The sequence below is a fragment of the Phaeoacremonium minimum genome (genome assembly GCF_000392275.1).
Source record: "Phaeoacremonium minimum UCRPA7 unplaced genomic scaffold PA7_03_scaffold_454, whole genome shotgun sequence".
NCBI classification, from domain to species: Eukaryota; Fungi; Ascomycota; class Sordariomycetes; order Togniniales; family Togniniaceae; genus Phaeoacremonium; species Phaeoacremonium minimum.
The window spans coordinates 58,668-72,555 of record NW_006921356.1 but is presented as its reverse complement, the minus strand read 5'-3'; the positions used below and the strand labels follow the sequence as shown (position 1 = coordinate 72,555).

Genomic DNA, 13,888 nt, shown 5'->3' with positions numbered 1-13,888 from the left:
GAGAAAAAGCCCACTTGACTGCGGCATTAGAAATCGCTCCTTATCACCCAACTAGAGTACCGCCCTTGGGCCCGCCGAGAATATTCCCTTTGCTAGCGGATCTTTAGACTGTACCATCCTGTTCTTTTCGCCTCGAGTACTTAAGCACTAGCGCCTGCTGTCCCTTCAACGCATCCCACCTTCGATCCTTTCCCCAAAGACACGACCCCAGCCGTCAAGCTGTTTTCCAGACTCTTCCCCCGTACTTTGCGATCCAGCGCCACTGGCCTTTCGGTCCTTGCAGTCACTGCCGCTGGTCTGAAGAACAACAGTCGAAGATCTAGTGAATTGAGTAGTGCCAGCGTGAGGAGGATGCACAGCAAGGTAGTCAGTAAGTCTCCGTCTCGACGCGTGCGCGGGGCAGCACCCCGATGACACGCTACCGTGTAAGTCGATCATTACTGACAGGACGGAACAGTCATCGGCTCAGGGCCGGCCGCCCACACTGCCGCGGTGTATCTGGCGCGGGCCAACCTGAAGCCCGTCCTCTATGAGGGCTTCATGGCCAACGGCATCGCCGCCGGCGGCCAGCTGACGACCACCACCGACGTCGAGAACTTCCCCGGTTTTCCCGATGGCATCATGGGTCAGGAGCTGATGGACAAGATGCGCGCCCAGTCCGAGCGGTTCGGCACCGAGATCATCTCTGAGACCATCGCCACACTCGACCTTTCCTCCCGTCCGTTCAAGTACACCACCGAGTGGTCCCCCGAGGACACTCGCACTGCCGATTCCGTGATCATCGCTACTGGCGCATCCGCAAGACGGCTTGGTCTGCCCGGCGAGGACAAGTACTGGCAAAACGGCATCTCTGCCTGCGCTGTCTGCGACGGTGCGGTGCCAATTTACCGCAACAAGCCTCTGATTGTCATTGGTGGTGGTGATTCTGCGGCCGAGGAGGCTATGTTCCTGACCAAGTACGGTAGCCACGTCACAGTTCTCGTACGGAGAGATCAGCTGCGTGCCAGTGCTATCATGGCCAAGCGGCTGCTGGAGAACAAGAAGATCACCGTGCGGTGGAATACCGTCGGTGTGGAGGTCAAGGGTGACGACAAAGGCTTGATGAGCCACATGGTTATCAAGAACATCAAGACCGGCGAGGAGGAGACTATGGAGGCAAATGGTCTCTTCTATGCCATTGGCCACGATCCGGCCACATCGCTGGTTAAGGGACAGGTTGAGACAGATGAGGATGGATACATCAAGACCCAGCCAGGCACCCCACTTACCAGCATAGAAGGTGTCTTTGCTGCGGGTGATGTTCAGGACAAGAGATATAGACAAGCTATTACCAGTGCAGGTACGTGTTATATGCCCGTTTCAGCTTGAATTATATGCTAACTACTATCAGGTACCGGATGCATGGCTGCTCTAGAAGCCGAGAAATACCTGGCTGAGCACGGCTTAGACGAGGAGACGGAGGAAGTCCGATCTGGTAATTAGAGCAACTCATTTTCGTTATATTAGGTTCGCATTTAGAAGGCCATAGAAAAATGACTTGCAACAATTAGACAAACCCTCGAATCATTCCACCGCGTCTTATCGATTGTGATCCCAACAAAGCAATGTTTGTTCTGGGCGATGCGATGCAGGAGGCCGACGGGGCTGGACCCATGCATTTGAGGCGTTCTGACGGGCTTGACCCCATTGGAGGATTCCATGCCCTCCGGCTTGCTCATCGCGACTGGTTGAGCAGCGAGTTATCAGACGGGCCTGATGCTCGCGATGGTTCGCTTTGCTTCTTTTTCAAAGATCCTGGGGTAGCCACCATTTGTTATCGTCTGCAAGCCAGGTATGCCGGCACAACCAACATCGACCATTGATCCCACAATCTAGTCATCTGCCCATATCTACACTTCCTTATCTGTTCTAGCCCTGGTAAGAGGAAGCCCCACCAACAGGGATATCGTGACATTAGTGTTTCCCGGTGACCAGAGACGAGGTCAGTGCACTTGCTTATCGCGTCAGCTAGGGTCACTGGCGGTGAATGACGAAGCTCTCTCCTCTCGCATCGATTTCCAGAGTTCATTTCTCTTCCTCTCACCAACCTGCCTCAGAGAGAGCACCTTCAGGAACATCATATCTAAAATCTGCGTCACGAAACAAGGCACCATGTCTGACAAGCAAGGCGGCAGCTTCACCTATCAGAGCCATGGTGTTAATGACCAGGTATGCAGCCTTTCCCAGATCGAACGTGCCGATTGCAATTCTGACATTAGGCTACAGGGCAACCACTACTGCTCTCGAGACTACGGCAATGCTGTGAACTCGTACCACTATTCCAACACGTAAGTCTTATTTATTGCTGAACACTCCATCCACATTCATCTTGGTGGGCCACTCATGTCCTATGCTCATCGAGCTCACATGCTGACAGTAATGGATCATATTACTACTCCAATCCCAATGGGAGCACTTACTACAACAATGGCGCCGGCGGGTCTACATATACTGCCCCCAGTGGTGCGAAGTACTCCTCTGGATATGGCAACAGCGCCAGTGGTAGCGGAGCCAAGAAATAAAGGCAGAGTAGGCACAGCTTCAGCAGCATGTAAGGATCTATATGAGCAGCGATCTCGAGTCAGATGCGGCATGCTGAGGCTGCTCTGTAGACAGCACATAGTGCAATTCATGGTTAGCAAAACAATCGGAAAACGTTTTTAGAAGCTGCAATCCTAGGAAAGCCTGGCCGGTCAGCTTCTATTATTCTGTGACTTTGTTTGTAGATAAGGGAGTCTGTCTACAGTATGATCTCTTGCCCATTCCTTGTCATCAGTTGCCAGAGAGCTGAGATTACTTAGCCCAGCCAAAATGTCACTCATGACACCTGAGAAGTTGCGAAAACCGGATAACCTAGGACTTAAGTAGACGCAACGTAGTAGGCTTGGTATTGCTCGTGATGATCGCTGCTCCCTAGTCTTTCTTAGACATTTGGAAGGAACGAGCCTATCACATCTACATCCTTAACATCTGCCTTAGGAGGCAGGAGTTAACTTTCTTGGTCGGTTGACCTTTCCAACAAGGTTCATCCGAAGGTTTAATTGATGCCTAGTCTTTCAGCAATCGTTGACTGCTCTCTGACTTGCTCCCCTGTCCATACTCATTACTCATAACAACGTCGGAAATCAGTGGCCTCGATGCTCAACATCAGAGCCGACGCCACTGTAGCCCTTACTATAACGAGTTCACCGTAGCGTTGTTTGGCGTGACGTTGCGATCTTTCCATTCCAAGTCGGACCTTTTTCTCCCTAAGATCTTGCCTCATGGACGAATTAACTCTTCGCCTCTCCACACGGAGCACATCCAGGTCTCTCAGCATGTCTAACAAGCACGGTGGTTTCAACTACAGAAACCACGGCGTCAACAGCCGGGTAAGCCAGAAGATGTGCGAAGAATGTTGGGAGGGGCACTAACCTATGTACCCAGGGCAATCACTACTGTGTTCGAGACTACGGCAATGGGTCCAACTCATATCACTACTCTAACCGGTGAGGAGTCCTATTTCTCTACACTAAGCTGCTTCCGCCTACTTCCCAACGTCTCTGCCCAACGCTAACATTTCACAGTGATCGATCTTACTATTACCAGAATCCCGACGGTAGTAAATACTACAATAATGGGCTCGGCGGATCCACCTACACGGCGCCAAACGGCAAGAAGTACTCGTCTGGCTACGGGAATGGCGTCCCCCAGGAGGATGAAGGCCATGATGGCTTGGAACGACCTCAATATCTGAACGATGAATCCCACCAGAACTCGTTCAGTCACGGAGGTAGTAGCTCAGGAGGTTGCGCAGAAAACAATCGCGAGACTGAAGGCCAATTTCAGGCAGATTATCACAATGAGTACTCTCCGAGCTGCGAATCCACCAACCTGTCTAGCGATCCTCATTACTACAGCGAGAGCCAGAATCCGTGCCAGGACCATGCTTATGAACACGACGCACGGCACTCTGTGAGGGATGATCGCAATGATATTTCGCAGGAATCGCAGTTCGACGGCGGTGATCACAACCAAGCTTTGAGCGATGCTGATGGCGACCAATCATCTTGCTATGACTATGACGATTTGCAGCCTGATGAGAGACATGATAGTGGGGATGGCTATGATGATGGTGACTATAACGGCGGTGGCTACGACGATGGAGGCTACGATGATGGCGGTTTTGATGGAGGATATGATGACGACGATTATGGTTACTATGATTATGACGACTAGAGCCGAAAATGGGTGAAGGTGAAACGACGACGAAGAGGCTATCAACTAGCAATCTGGCTATTTAGAAGTCGCTGTAAGATTCACAAGTATAGCTTTACTCTAGTTCCGGACTAAAATGAGCTTTCACTCGATAACAATATAGTAATCAGGGTCCTAGTGCAGGAACCCAGTTCTATCTCTCGAGTTCTCTAATTACGTGATAATTGTTCATAGCTAAGGTATCGGGGTTTGGCTCCATTCTACATGACACATGACTGCATTCTCCCAAAATCGCATATAACGAGGCTATTCGCCTCTTTTATGAGCAACCCTCCCTCTGATGTCCCAAATTGATCCAACATGAACGCCGGCCCGCTCATGGCCAGAACTTCTAGTCCGCTCTCGGCGGGGGATTCGACAAGTTGCGGAATCCCACCAAGATTTCCTTGTCGATGTTCACGGCCCAGTTCGCCTCAAACTGTGCCTCTCCACCAGTCCTCTGGATCAGGTTTTGTAGCCGTTCCATGACATAGGTATAAGTGTGCACCTGGTGGACGGGGTCCTTCATCGTCCACTGCTTCTCGACGATCTCCATCGGCATGTCCCACTGGGACGGCGGCATCTCCCTCCAGATCTGGGTGTCATCTCCATTCGCGTCGCGGATGTTCTCCACCACGCTCGTCCACATGGCGAAGTAGTCCTGCAGCCTCTCGAGGACGAGCCCCTCAATTGGCTGCGGCAGCTCGAGCAGCCGCGTCAGCGCCATGCAGGAGAGCTTCTGCCGCTCGAAGTCGGCCATGGCGTCGAAGCTCGAGAACCACTCCTCGCCCAGCCACTTCCACACTCCGCCCAGCTCGCCGGCTGCCTCCATCACCTTGACGAATATGGTGGGGTCTGCGACGGCCACCCGCGCCAGAATGGCAAAGTAGTCTGCCTCGAGAATGGAGCTGATGGGGCTCTTCTTCCTGTTCGGTCCTGTCGTCTGATGTGACTCCCACGCCGTCTGCAGGCTCGTTAGGATGTGCTGGAGAAATCCTATCTGTGACAAGTCCTCTACTATGATTGTGATGCCGTTGGAGCCCGCGAGGTCCGCTGCAGCGCGAAGCAGGAATTCTAGACATTTCACGCTGTGGAAGACTTGCTCCCGTTGCTTTGACATTGTAGATGTCGCCAGCGCCTTGAGCGTCTCTTGCCGGACATTGTCCAGCAGCACAGCCTCCGGCGCAAGAGTAATGTATGATTTGATGATTTCCAAGCCGTCATCGGCAAGGTTGGAGACATACTCCATGAGCGGAAGAGCTTGTGGGATCATGCCTATCAGCTCCTGCGTCAATGGTGAGGAACTTTGGCTTAGGATTGCCTTCCACAAGTCCACAGCCTCATCAATGAGGAATAGATGGATCCCAGAACGCGGATCTTGTGCCTTCAGGATCAGAGGTAACATGAACTGTTGATAGGGCTGTGCCGCACCCCTCATCGACAGAACAAGGCAAGAAAGGAATGCTAAGATCGACTGCTTGATCATATACTTGTCGTCATACTCGTCCCACAGAGAACTCACGGATGCAACGACTTTGTCCGCGAATGGTATGACGTGCTCTTCCATGCGAGCAACAAGGACGCGCAGCGTCTCAAGTATTGCGAGCCTGGTCTCGGTTACCGCTGTCTCCCCGAGAAGGTGGGCAAACTCTTGGAATATGTCGGCTGCATAGTTTGCAAATATGTCCCCTGGGAAGCTGAAATCATCGGCTATATACTTAAGCTGTCTGGCCGCCGTGAGCCGGACAACCTCGTCGTTAGCCTCGTCATTGTGATTCATGAGATGGCGGTAGACATCGAATACCAGGGCCCGATTAGAGTCCTCGATCTTGACCGGGACCCACTGGCTGAGCAGGATAGCGATACGGCGTCGCAATACCTTGGCCAGCGGCCCCTGAGATTGTGCGTCCTGCACAATAGTGGACTTGAGAAACCCGTCGAAATCAAACACTTCAAATAAGTTTGCTGCTGCTGAGCCCATTGCGGTGTAGATTGCCTCTTTCGTAATAACATCTGAGTTGGCGCTCGCAGCAGACTGGAAATATGATAGCAGGGGTGGACTTAAGAGCTCCTTGTAGTGCGTCAAGAGGTCAAGATATAGTCTCTCAGCGCAAGGACGGACCTCCCACTCCCACGCATCACCCAAGTGGCGTTCCTGGGATTCGAATTCCTCAGGATCTTGTTCCCAAGCATCGAGATCAGCTTTACGGAAAATCAGAAGCTTCGTTATGATGACATTAACGATTTGCAGCACGAAATCGTTTTTCAGCAGTTGGGCCTTGATGATGCTGATTGCCTCCTGCTGCTGTTTCTTCACTTCCTGGCTGCGATACTTGAAAGTCTGCTGTGGTCTGAAGATCATCGAGATGCAATTTCTAATTAGCAGCAGGCCTTTGAGAGCCAGTTTCTCAAGCAACGGGCCTTCCACCTTGGACTTGGATTCAGATCCATTTGCTGTCGTGCTCTGGCGTAAGCCACCTGATTTGTCAAAGACCTCGGCGAACTTGGCGACGAGGTCCCAATAAGCATGCACAAGGGGTATCGAATTTGGGAGAAGAGCGAAACTGGCAGGTTGTACATCGGACATTTCCAGATGTAGCTTTGTGAATTGGAGAAGATGCTTCCCTACCGTGTCCTGGTAGGGGGCTGGCACAGCCGAGTCGTGGCTGATAAAGCCAAGAAATTCGCCCAGATGACTTTGGGATACCGACCAGAACTCCTGTGCATACTTGTCCTGGTGCGGTACCTCAAAACCCATGATCATGAGCCGCCGTAGGATCTTGACAGCAACTAAGCTGTTCTCCATAGCAAGGTCTGCATCATCCTCGTCCCCTCGGCCAGTGGTGAGCCAGCTTACCCAGATTTGAGTCTTCTCAGCATAGATCTCTCCGAGAACAAAGAAGAGCTCGGGGGTGATAGCCTGGAGCGCAGTCTGAGATGATCGAAGCCGGGCCGTACCCAGCTCCTTGACCACCCGGATCAAGATGGCCAAGGCACCGTTGAGCTGCTCTTGGTTACCACTCTTGGTTGCCCTCAGGGTATCGAGTATGGTGGGCAGGGCCTCGGGCCATTGCTCGGGGTAGTCTCTCCGCACGACCTTGGCCAGGACAAGGGCGTTATGCAGTGCAAGGCTCTTGTTCTCTTCGCCCAGGGTTCCCTGAAACAACCTCGATCTGATGACGCTTTTCTCGTGTGGTTTGATCCCGGTTTTGGCTGCAGCATGGCGCCAGTGTTTGTCGATGCCATTCTTCAGTACGATGACGGCAAGGAAGCGGAGATCGTGGGGTATTGTCTTGTCGAGAAAGATGGTCTGCAGTGTCGCGGATTGTCAGTATTGTCTTTTGGAAGCGGAACAAGGCAGCCCGACACACCTGTAGAGAAGGATAGAAGTCCTGGTGCGACTCCCACTCGGTGAGCTGCTTGCCGGCAGCCTGCCTCTGGGCGTTGTCGAGGGAATTCGCGCCCTGTAGGGCCTTGTAGAGCTCCTGCAAGTTCAGCGGGTTGGCCTCGCCGGGGACTTCGATGGCGAAGCTCATGGCGAGAGCGCGCGTCTCCTCCAACGACGTGCCCGAGGCTGCTGGTGCTGCTGCTGGTGCTGCTGGTGCTGCTGGTGCTGTTGGGATTAGAGAGATCCGGTGGCTGTGTCGATCCTGCCGACCTCGGTGCAGATAGATGTTGGGCGCCGAAGGGGATTCTGGTTTTGAGGCTTCCAAAAGAAAACAAAAGTCCAAGTTGGGCAGGCCGGCGAGGGGCACGGCACAAGTTGATTGACGTGTGCAGGTGGGTGGGTGTGGGGGAGAAATGGTGGTGGGGCACCCTCACCGCAAGCCCGACTGCCTGCCTGCCTGCTTGTGCGCGCCCGCTGAGGGGGGGCCAAAGAAAGCCTCTACAGGGATCGCCTGCTTAACGGGCTGGCGGTAAGGCGCCCCCAAGGTACACTCGCCACCTAGAGGTGCCTCACTGTATGCTTCGTACCCACCCCAAGCACTCTATTCCAACGACATCCATTACATCAGCCAGCTCGACTTCACTATGTAAACAGTTGCAAACATATGTCTTGTTCGAACAGGTCTCTTCTGAGAGCAAAACACAATGCATTTGGAAGAAGGAGTCACAATCATCTTCCTTCCGATGTTGTTTGAACCCAGCCAAACTCAGGGGCAGGAGCCCCTGACTTAGCAATTGGTTGAAGAGATAACAGCCCGCCTAACTGGCGAAAGTATATCAACAATAACTAGAGTTCCTTTTTCTATTACCGGTTTTACTACCAGTAACCTGTCAGACGTTTTGGTGTCAGTGTATTTCATTTGGAAGATGGGACGATCGCTTGGTCAGGGACCTTGGGCAGTGAAGTGTGGGTTGTGTTCACATATAAGACTGCCTTGCAGCTGTCTCTGCCACTTTATGCCCGGGTGAAGTAATCCATAATAATTAATGTGTATCTTTTCATGACGTCAATGATGATAATAAGGATCAGAATTGCTGCCCTCGAGCTCAGTCATTCATCATACCTGGCCGAAAAAGATGATGGCCAAAAAAGATGATGGCCAAGAAACGAGAGGGAGTCAAAGTGTCTATCCCAAACGGGAAATTTCACTGAATACATACCACGAAGTTCCCTTGATCTCTTTTCACTAGTGTCCTAAGTGGAATCAACTCATCTTCATATTTTGGATTTGGGGAAGTTTGCGAATCAGGCTTTGAGAGCCCCTGATTGAGCTTGTAATCCTGGAATAGCCTATCTTATAGTGATGATCGCCTCCCTTGACCAAGGACTCTCAGGGCCGGCTGTAACCGCGCCATAATTTAGCTTGCCTTGAAAATATTGATATTGAATCAAGTGCGAATTTTCTTCGTCTGACGCGAAGACTTCAGATGAGAAGTATACTTCAGCCCTAGAGCAATGTCATGGAGGCACCTTGCTCAGCCCGTGGCCTTAGCCACAATGTTGGATCTGCGGCCCGATTCCACGTTTATTCCATAGATAACATCATTTTACCATCTTGAACATAAGCGCTTGTTTCATCTTTCTTTTCAGCTCAACCTTGCAGTGCTGGCGGGTTATCAAAAACGCTGTCCACAATGTCCAAAGCTGAGGAGCTTCACATGGGCTCTCGACGCTCTGTCATTCTAGATTTCTTCAAGTCATTACACCAATCAATCTATATGGCCGACTTTTGGACATTGAGCACAGCCGCATCGTAGTTCGAGGATCGCTCGCAAATGCGCCAAGTCCGACGTGTGCTGTTTTGTGCCCCTAGCTGCCCCTGAGAGGAGTGCGTGATGCGTTTTTGATACTCGCCGATACAGCGCGTCGATTATGACCCGCAACTAATCTCTCATTTTATGAGATAGTCTCTGCCTGTGTATTGTCAAGAGCCATTCGCTGTTGTATTGTCGTGAGGAGTCTGTCGAGTGCATCTGGAGGTTTGCTCCGAAGCGCCTTGGGTAACCAGGATAGGTGGTGTGCGGATATATTTCCTCAAACGCGTTGGGAATCGTTCCCGGTCCTTTATCGCTAGGAGTAAATTGTCCCCAGATCTCCATGTCTCCGCTGACCTATTCCTGGGGCCAGACAAGAAAATCGGGCCGCACCACGGTGAAGTATTTGGGGCAGGGCTGGAAGAGCAGGGCCTATATTTGGAAATATTCAAATACGAGCCAAGGACAGCTAGGGGTGGGAATCTCCCAGAAGAAGTAGGGAATCAGGGATGTAAAGCAGAGTATTCCCGCAGGGACTCGGGTCCTGCCGAAGGAGCAACAGACGTCGATGGCGTCGGCAATAGGCTATTGCAACGGCCGTACCACACCATTCACAACAGCGTTACGAGATGCCACTCGCGTAACTCATAGCCTATTGCGCTAGATAAACAACTGCCACACATCGTGGAGTCACAAAGCTCTGTTTATTGCTCTAGGAGACGCCGTCCCCTGCACCGCCGTTGCATGGGAACCGTGGCCTTACAAGGCTGACGGTTCCAAAGAATTCAATTTACCCCAAGCACATTCGGAACTAAATAAGCTTATATCATGATGCAACCATGGCTTTGGGTGTGGATGCATCGTACTTTCATGTGGGTTTTGTGTCTTGTTAGTTTGACCGCTTCAGACACCCCCAAATGTCGGGGGTCCAGGGGTAAGATCTAAATAGGTGGATGTGGCACGAGGCTTAGCCATGAGCCATGAGAAATAATAAGAGTACTAATTGATGATAATGGTACTCTGTCCACGATATCAACATCAGGCTCATAAGCAATATGTCTTGACACAAACAGGTAGTCAAGGTCATGCCTATAGCTTCCTACATTCCCCCGGACGTCTCCATGAGACAAAATGATGATTGTCTAAGCAAACCTAATCCGGAGTCAAGAATCTCTAGAGCCCCTGGCTTCTGGGGCCTTTAATCTGATGGTTGTATCCGTGCGGAAAGTGGGCGCAGGAGCATCAGGCCCCATGCCCCCTACATTCCCTTACCCCTGAATGAAGCAACCCAGTGGACCTCGATGGCTGAGTATGCAGTCCACAGCCCGCAGACGGCCAAGTGTCTCCCGCCTCTTCCTTGTCCAATAGTCTCCTATTGTGAATCTCATGCATCCTGCCGCCCAAAGCAACCAGACAGGCAACCGCGATTCGCGATGCCATGCCACCTGTTCACTCGCACTGTAGCCTGGATGTACCCAGTGAAACACACGAGCGTCACCCCACGGTGTCCTTGTCAGTTAGTCATGAGCCATCGTGCAATAACTATCCACCTTTCCCCGACCTAGGAACCTAGTGACTCGAGCGTTTAGGTCAAGGAATAGGCGCCCAAGCCCCGATGGCGAGCTAGCAAGGGCTGCGGATCGCCTCCAGTCTAGGAACGAAGTTTTCGGCCCAATATGCCGACATCACCACCACTTGGAAGAACAATCTGCCGTGGCTCTAGTTGAGCTTGGGTGTCGAAAGTATTGGACCGCATTGCTCAGGTATCTCGGCCCACATGTTCCGGCACCGTGGTCTCCCGGATGCTTGACGGGTCCGATGCCTGCCAGCCACCCACACACCATGCACGTAGATAAGTTCTTACTAAGACACAAAACTTAGTGTCCAGGATTTGGGCAAATCTGAAATAGATTGAGGGCCTTCTGACACGAAAGCAAGTGCCAAAGTTCATCGATGTTGCTGGTGTGCCGTCATAGGACGTGAGAGACGGATCATTCAGTCTCGGTTCTCGGGGAGGGGCCACGAAACTCGATTTGATCTGCTGAAAACGGTCGTCTGTAAGAAATAAGACAGAAGACTGCTAATGTTCCCGAGGAGGTGGAAATTGTGTGAGGTGAGGGACCCAGTGGCTTGGGCACGCGTCCTAGGATAGGACGCCTTTCGGTGATCAAGTCTCACACGCATCTTTGCTCTTACAGCTTATTGCATAAACACATGGCAAAGGGGTAAACCAAACCGTTGGCTCCTAGTCTAAAATGCTATACTCCAGGCATATCGGCATCGCAGTGTACACTACTTTAGGTGAAGTCTCATATTCCCGTAAGCCAAACCCGTGAAATGCCAAGACATTTACATCGTCATCACAAACTATCTTCTCGACTGCATGCTCGACAGCAAGGCCGACATATCCTCTCACCTACCGAACGCAATCAGTGCGTTGCATGCTGTAATCAGCAATCTACCAAGTCCTGTACACTCCTCCTACTTCTCGCTTGTGCTCACTGCCCAACGAACCACTCATCTAAAGAAGTCATATCTGGTGGGGGAAATTGCTGGAAAAAGTTGTCATCAAGAGAAATAGTATTAGTCTCGTCCATAATCTGCCAGAGCTGGTTGGTGCTCTCAGGTATGAGACCGGCAGCTGCATTTCGAGGCGTTGACGGCAAATATGTCCTGGCCACGTCTCTGATCCCGGCCGCGATCTGGGTGGCAACTGGCCATACCTGGCCGTGCCGCTTCAGAACGGCAAATATGAAGCTCAATTTTTCTCGCGTGGCGGGTGTATCGCATCCAAGGAAGACGCATGCGTCAAGGAGTGCGAGAGCTATTCTTTCAAGCCCAATGACAGTCACGGGACACCATTGGGTCAAAGCTATCGAGTGGTGTTTGACGAGACTGCAGAGTGCATTGGCGGCTGCTACCTCTGGTGGACAGTAGTTCCAGCTGAGTTTGGGGTCAGTTGGTGCCGCTGGTCTGTCCAAAGGCCCCATCGCGAAGCCTTCTTTAAGACTAACTCTCAGTCGCTCCTCGGGTTGTCTCAATCTCACTCTAACGCTGAGATAGTCATCAGTATGATGGAACATTTCAAATGTGACGCAGTTCACTCACACATGAGCAATGCCTAGAGCCATGTAAAGCACCCAGTCTGCGGCACCATTTGGCCCAACGACATCGCACTTCCATTTCGGGATGCGAACCAGCCAGTTCATAATCCTGAACTCGGCTCTACTCACGTCTTCCACCCATGGCGTTTCGTGAGATAATTTCAGGGGTAGATAGACCTGTCCAAATATCTTGCAAAGCTCAATCATGTATGCCCATGAAGAAAACTCAGGCTCTCCCACTGGATCACGATTATCATATTCTGCCAGAGTTATTGGCTGTGGAATAACCTATGCCATCTATTAGTATTTCGTTCTGCAAAGTGAATACCTCTCGACTAGCGAGATGTGTGTTGAGAAATATAACAGCGGGTTTTGCTTACCCCTGACTGGTACTCCCATTCCTCACAAGGGATGTCTGCCGTGACTGGAACATTGTATAATCGAAAGCCTGGTAGCTGACGCGAAACAGCACGCCAGCAGTCGTAAAGGTACAACGCCCAATAAGTTCTCCTGTGGCTTTCACCAACAACAGGATCCGGCTCAGCATCCGCGAATGAGCGATGCTGCATGCCAAGATCGAGGGCAGTCTGAACAGCTCTGTCGTGCCATGCGTTGTAAAGATCCTTTCTACCCTCACCACCAGCGGCTAGTGCAAGAATCAGGAGGCCTTGCACATTGTACACGGTTGGCGGTAGTGGTCCACATGCTTGGTTAAACGCCGAATCTCGTAGCTCGTCTGAAGAAATGCCGGCTTCGAACAAAGAGCCAATGTAGCAAAAGACACTTATCAGAAATTGCACATCGTTTGGAGCTGTAGAGATATGTGCAATCATATAATGCTTGGGCAAGGTGAAAGGATGTGAGTCATAGAAATTGGTATAGTATGTATCCAGTAGCGTTATGGTCGCTGAAACGGAAGAAGTATCCGCCAGTTGCTTTCTGGACAGCGACCAACCTGCAGGCAAGTCGTTGAGGAACCTGATAGGAACGTGGAAGTTTGACATTTGGGATGTTGGCCAGAAGGTCCGAGCCGGCTCTATGGCGGTGGTCCTCTCGGCCATCATGCTCCTCCTCTTGGGATCGCGAATACCACGCCGTGATTTGGCGTAGTGACACGGCTTCTGCTCTGATAGGCATCTTTGACATACCGGCAGGGTGGCGTCACACTTGATGTGCTTTGAGCGGCATGGCACACAGGCTAACGATACCCGAATTCCGGCCTTTGACCTGTTTGATTGCTGCTCGGAGCCCGGCGAGGAGTCTCTGCTCTTGTCTCCGGGAGGGGACGAGTTGCTGCTTGAGATGGA

The 13,888-nt window shown here is 51.6% G+C and overlaps 4 protein-coding genes across 4 annotated transcripts; 3 read left to right on the top strand and 1 right to left on the bottom strand.

Moving 5' to 3' along the window:
• Positions 1-351: 351 nt before the first annotated feature.
• On the top strand, positions 352-1,482 carry UCRPA7_6138 (putative thioredoxin reductase protein; the record flags this gene model as incomplete). The annotated part of the gene is made up of 3 exons (XM_007918678.1): positions 352-370; positions 458-1,339; positions 1,391-1,482. The coding sequence occupies 3 exons, from the start codon at positions 352-354 to the stop codon at positions 1,480-1,482; spliced, it is 993 nt and encodes a 330-aa protein (XP_007916869.1).
• A 669-nt stretch (positions 1,483-2,151) lies between these two features.
• On the top strand, positions 2,152-2,561 carry UCRPA7_6137 (hypothetical protein; the record flags this gene model as incomplete). Its single annotated transcript, XM_007918677.1, has 3 exons — positions 2,152-2,208; positions 2,266-2,327; positions 2,417-2,561. 3 exons carry the CDS (start codon positions 2,152-2,154, stop codon positions 2,559-2,561), a joined length of 264 nt encoding a protein of 87 aa, XP_007916868.1.
• A 795-nt stretch (positions 2,562-3,356) lies between these two features.
• Positions 3,357-4,257, top strand: UCRPA7_6136 (hypothetical protein; the record flags this gene model as incomplete). The annotated part of the gene is made up of 3 exons (XM_007918676.1): positions 3,357-3,410; positions 3,466-3,527; positions 3,606-4,257. 3 exons carry the CDS (start codon positions 3,357-3,359, stop codon positions 4,255-4,257), a joined length of 768 nt encoding a protein of 255 aa, XP_007916867.1.
• Positions 4,258-4,627: 370 nt separating this feature from the next.
• Positions 4,628-7,811, bottom strand: UCRPA7_6135 (putative importin-beta domain-containing protein; the record flags this gene model as incomplete). The annotated part of the gene is made up of 2 exons (XM_007918675.1): positions 4,628-7,585; positions 7,647-7,811. The coding sequence occupies 2 exons, from the start codon at positions 7,809-7,811 to the stop codon at positions 4,628-4,630; spliced, it is 3,123 nt and encodes a 1,040-aa protein (XP_007916866.1).
• Between the last annotated feature and the right edge of the window lie 6,077 nt (positions 7,812-13,888).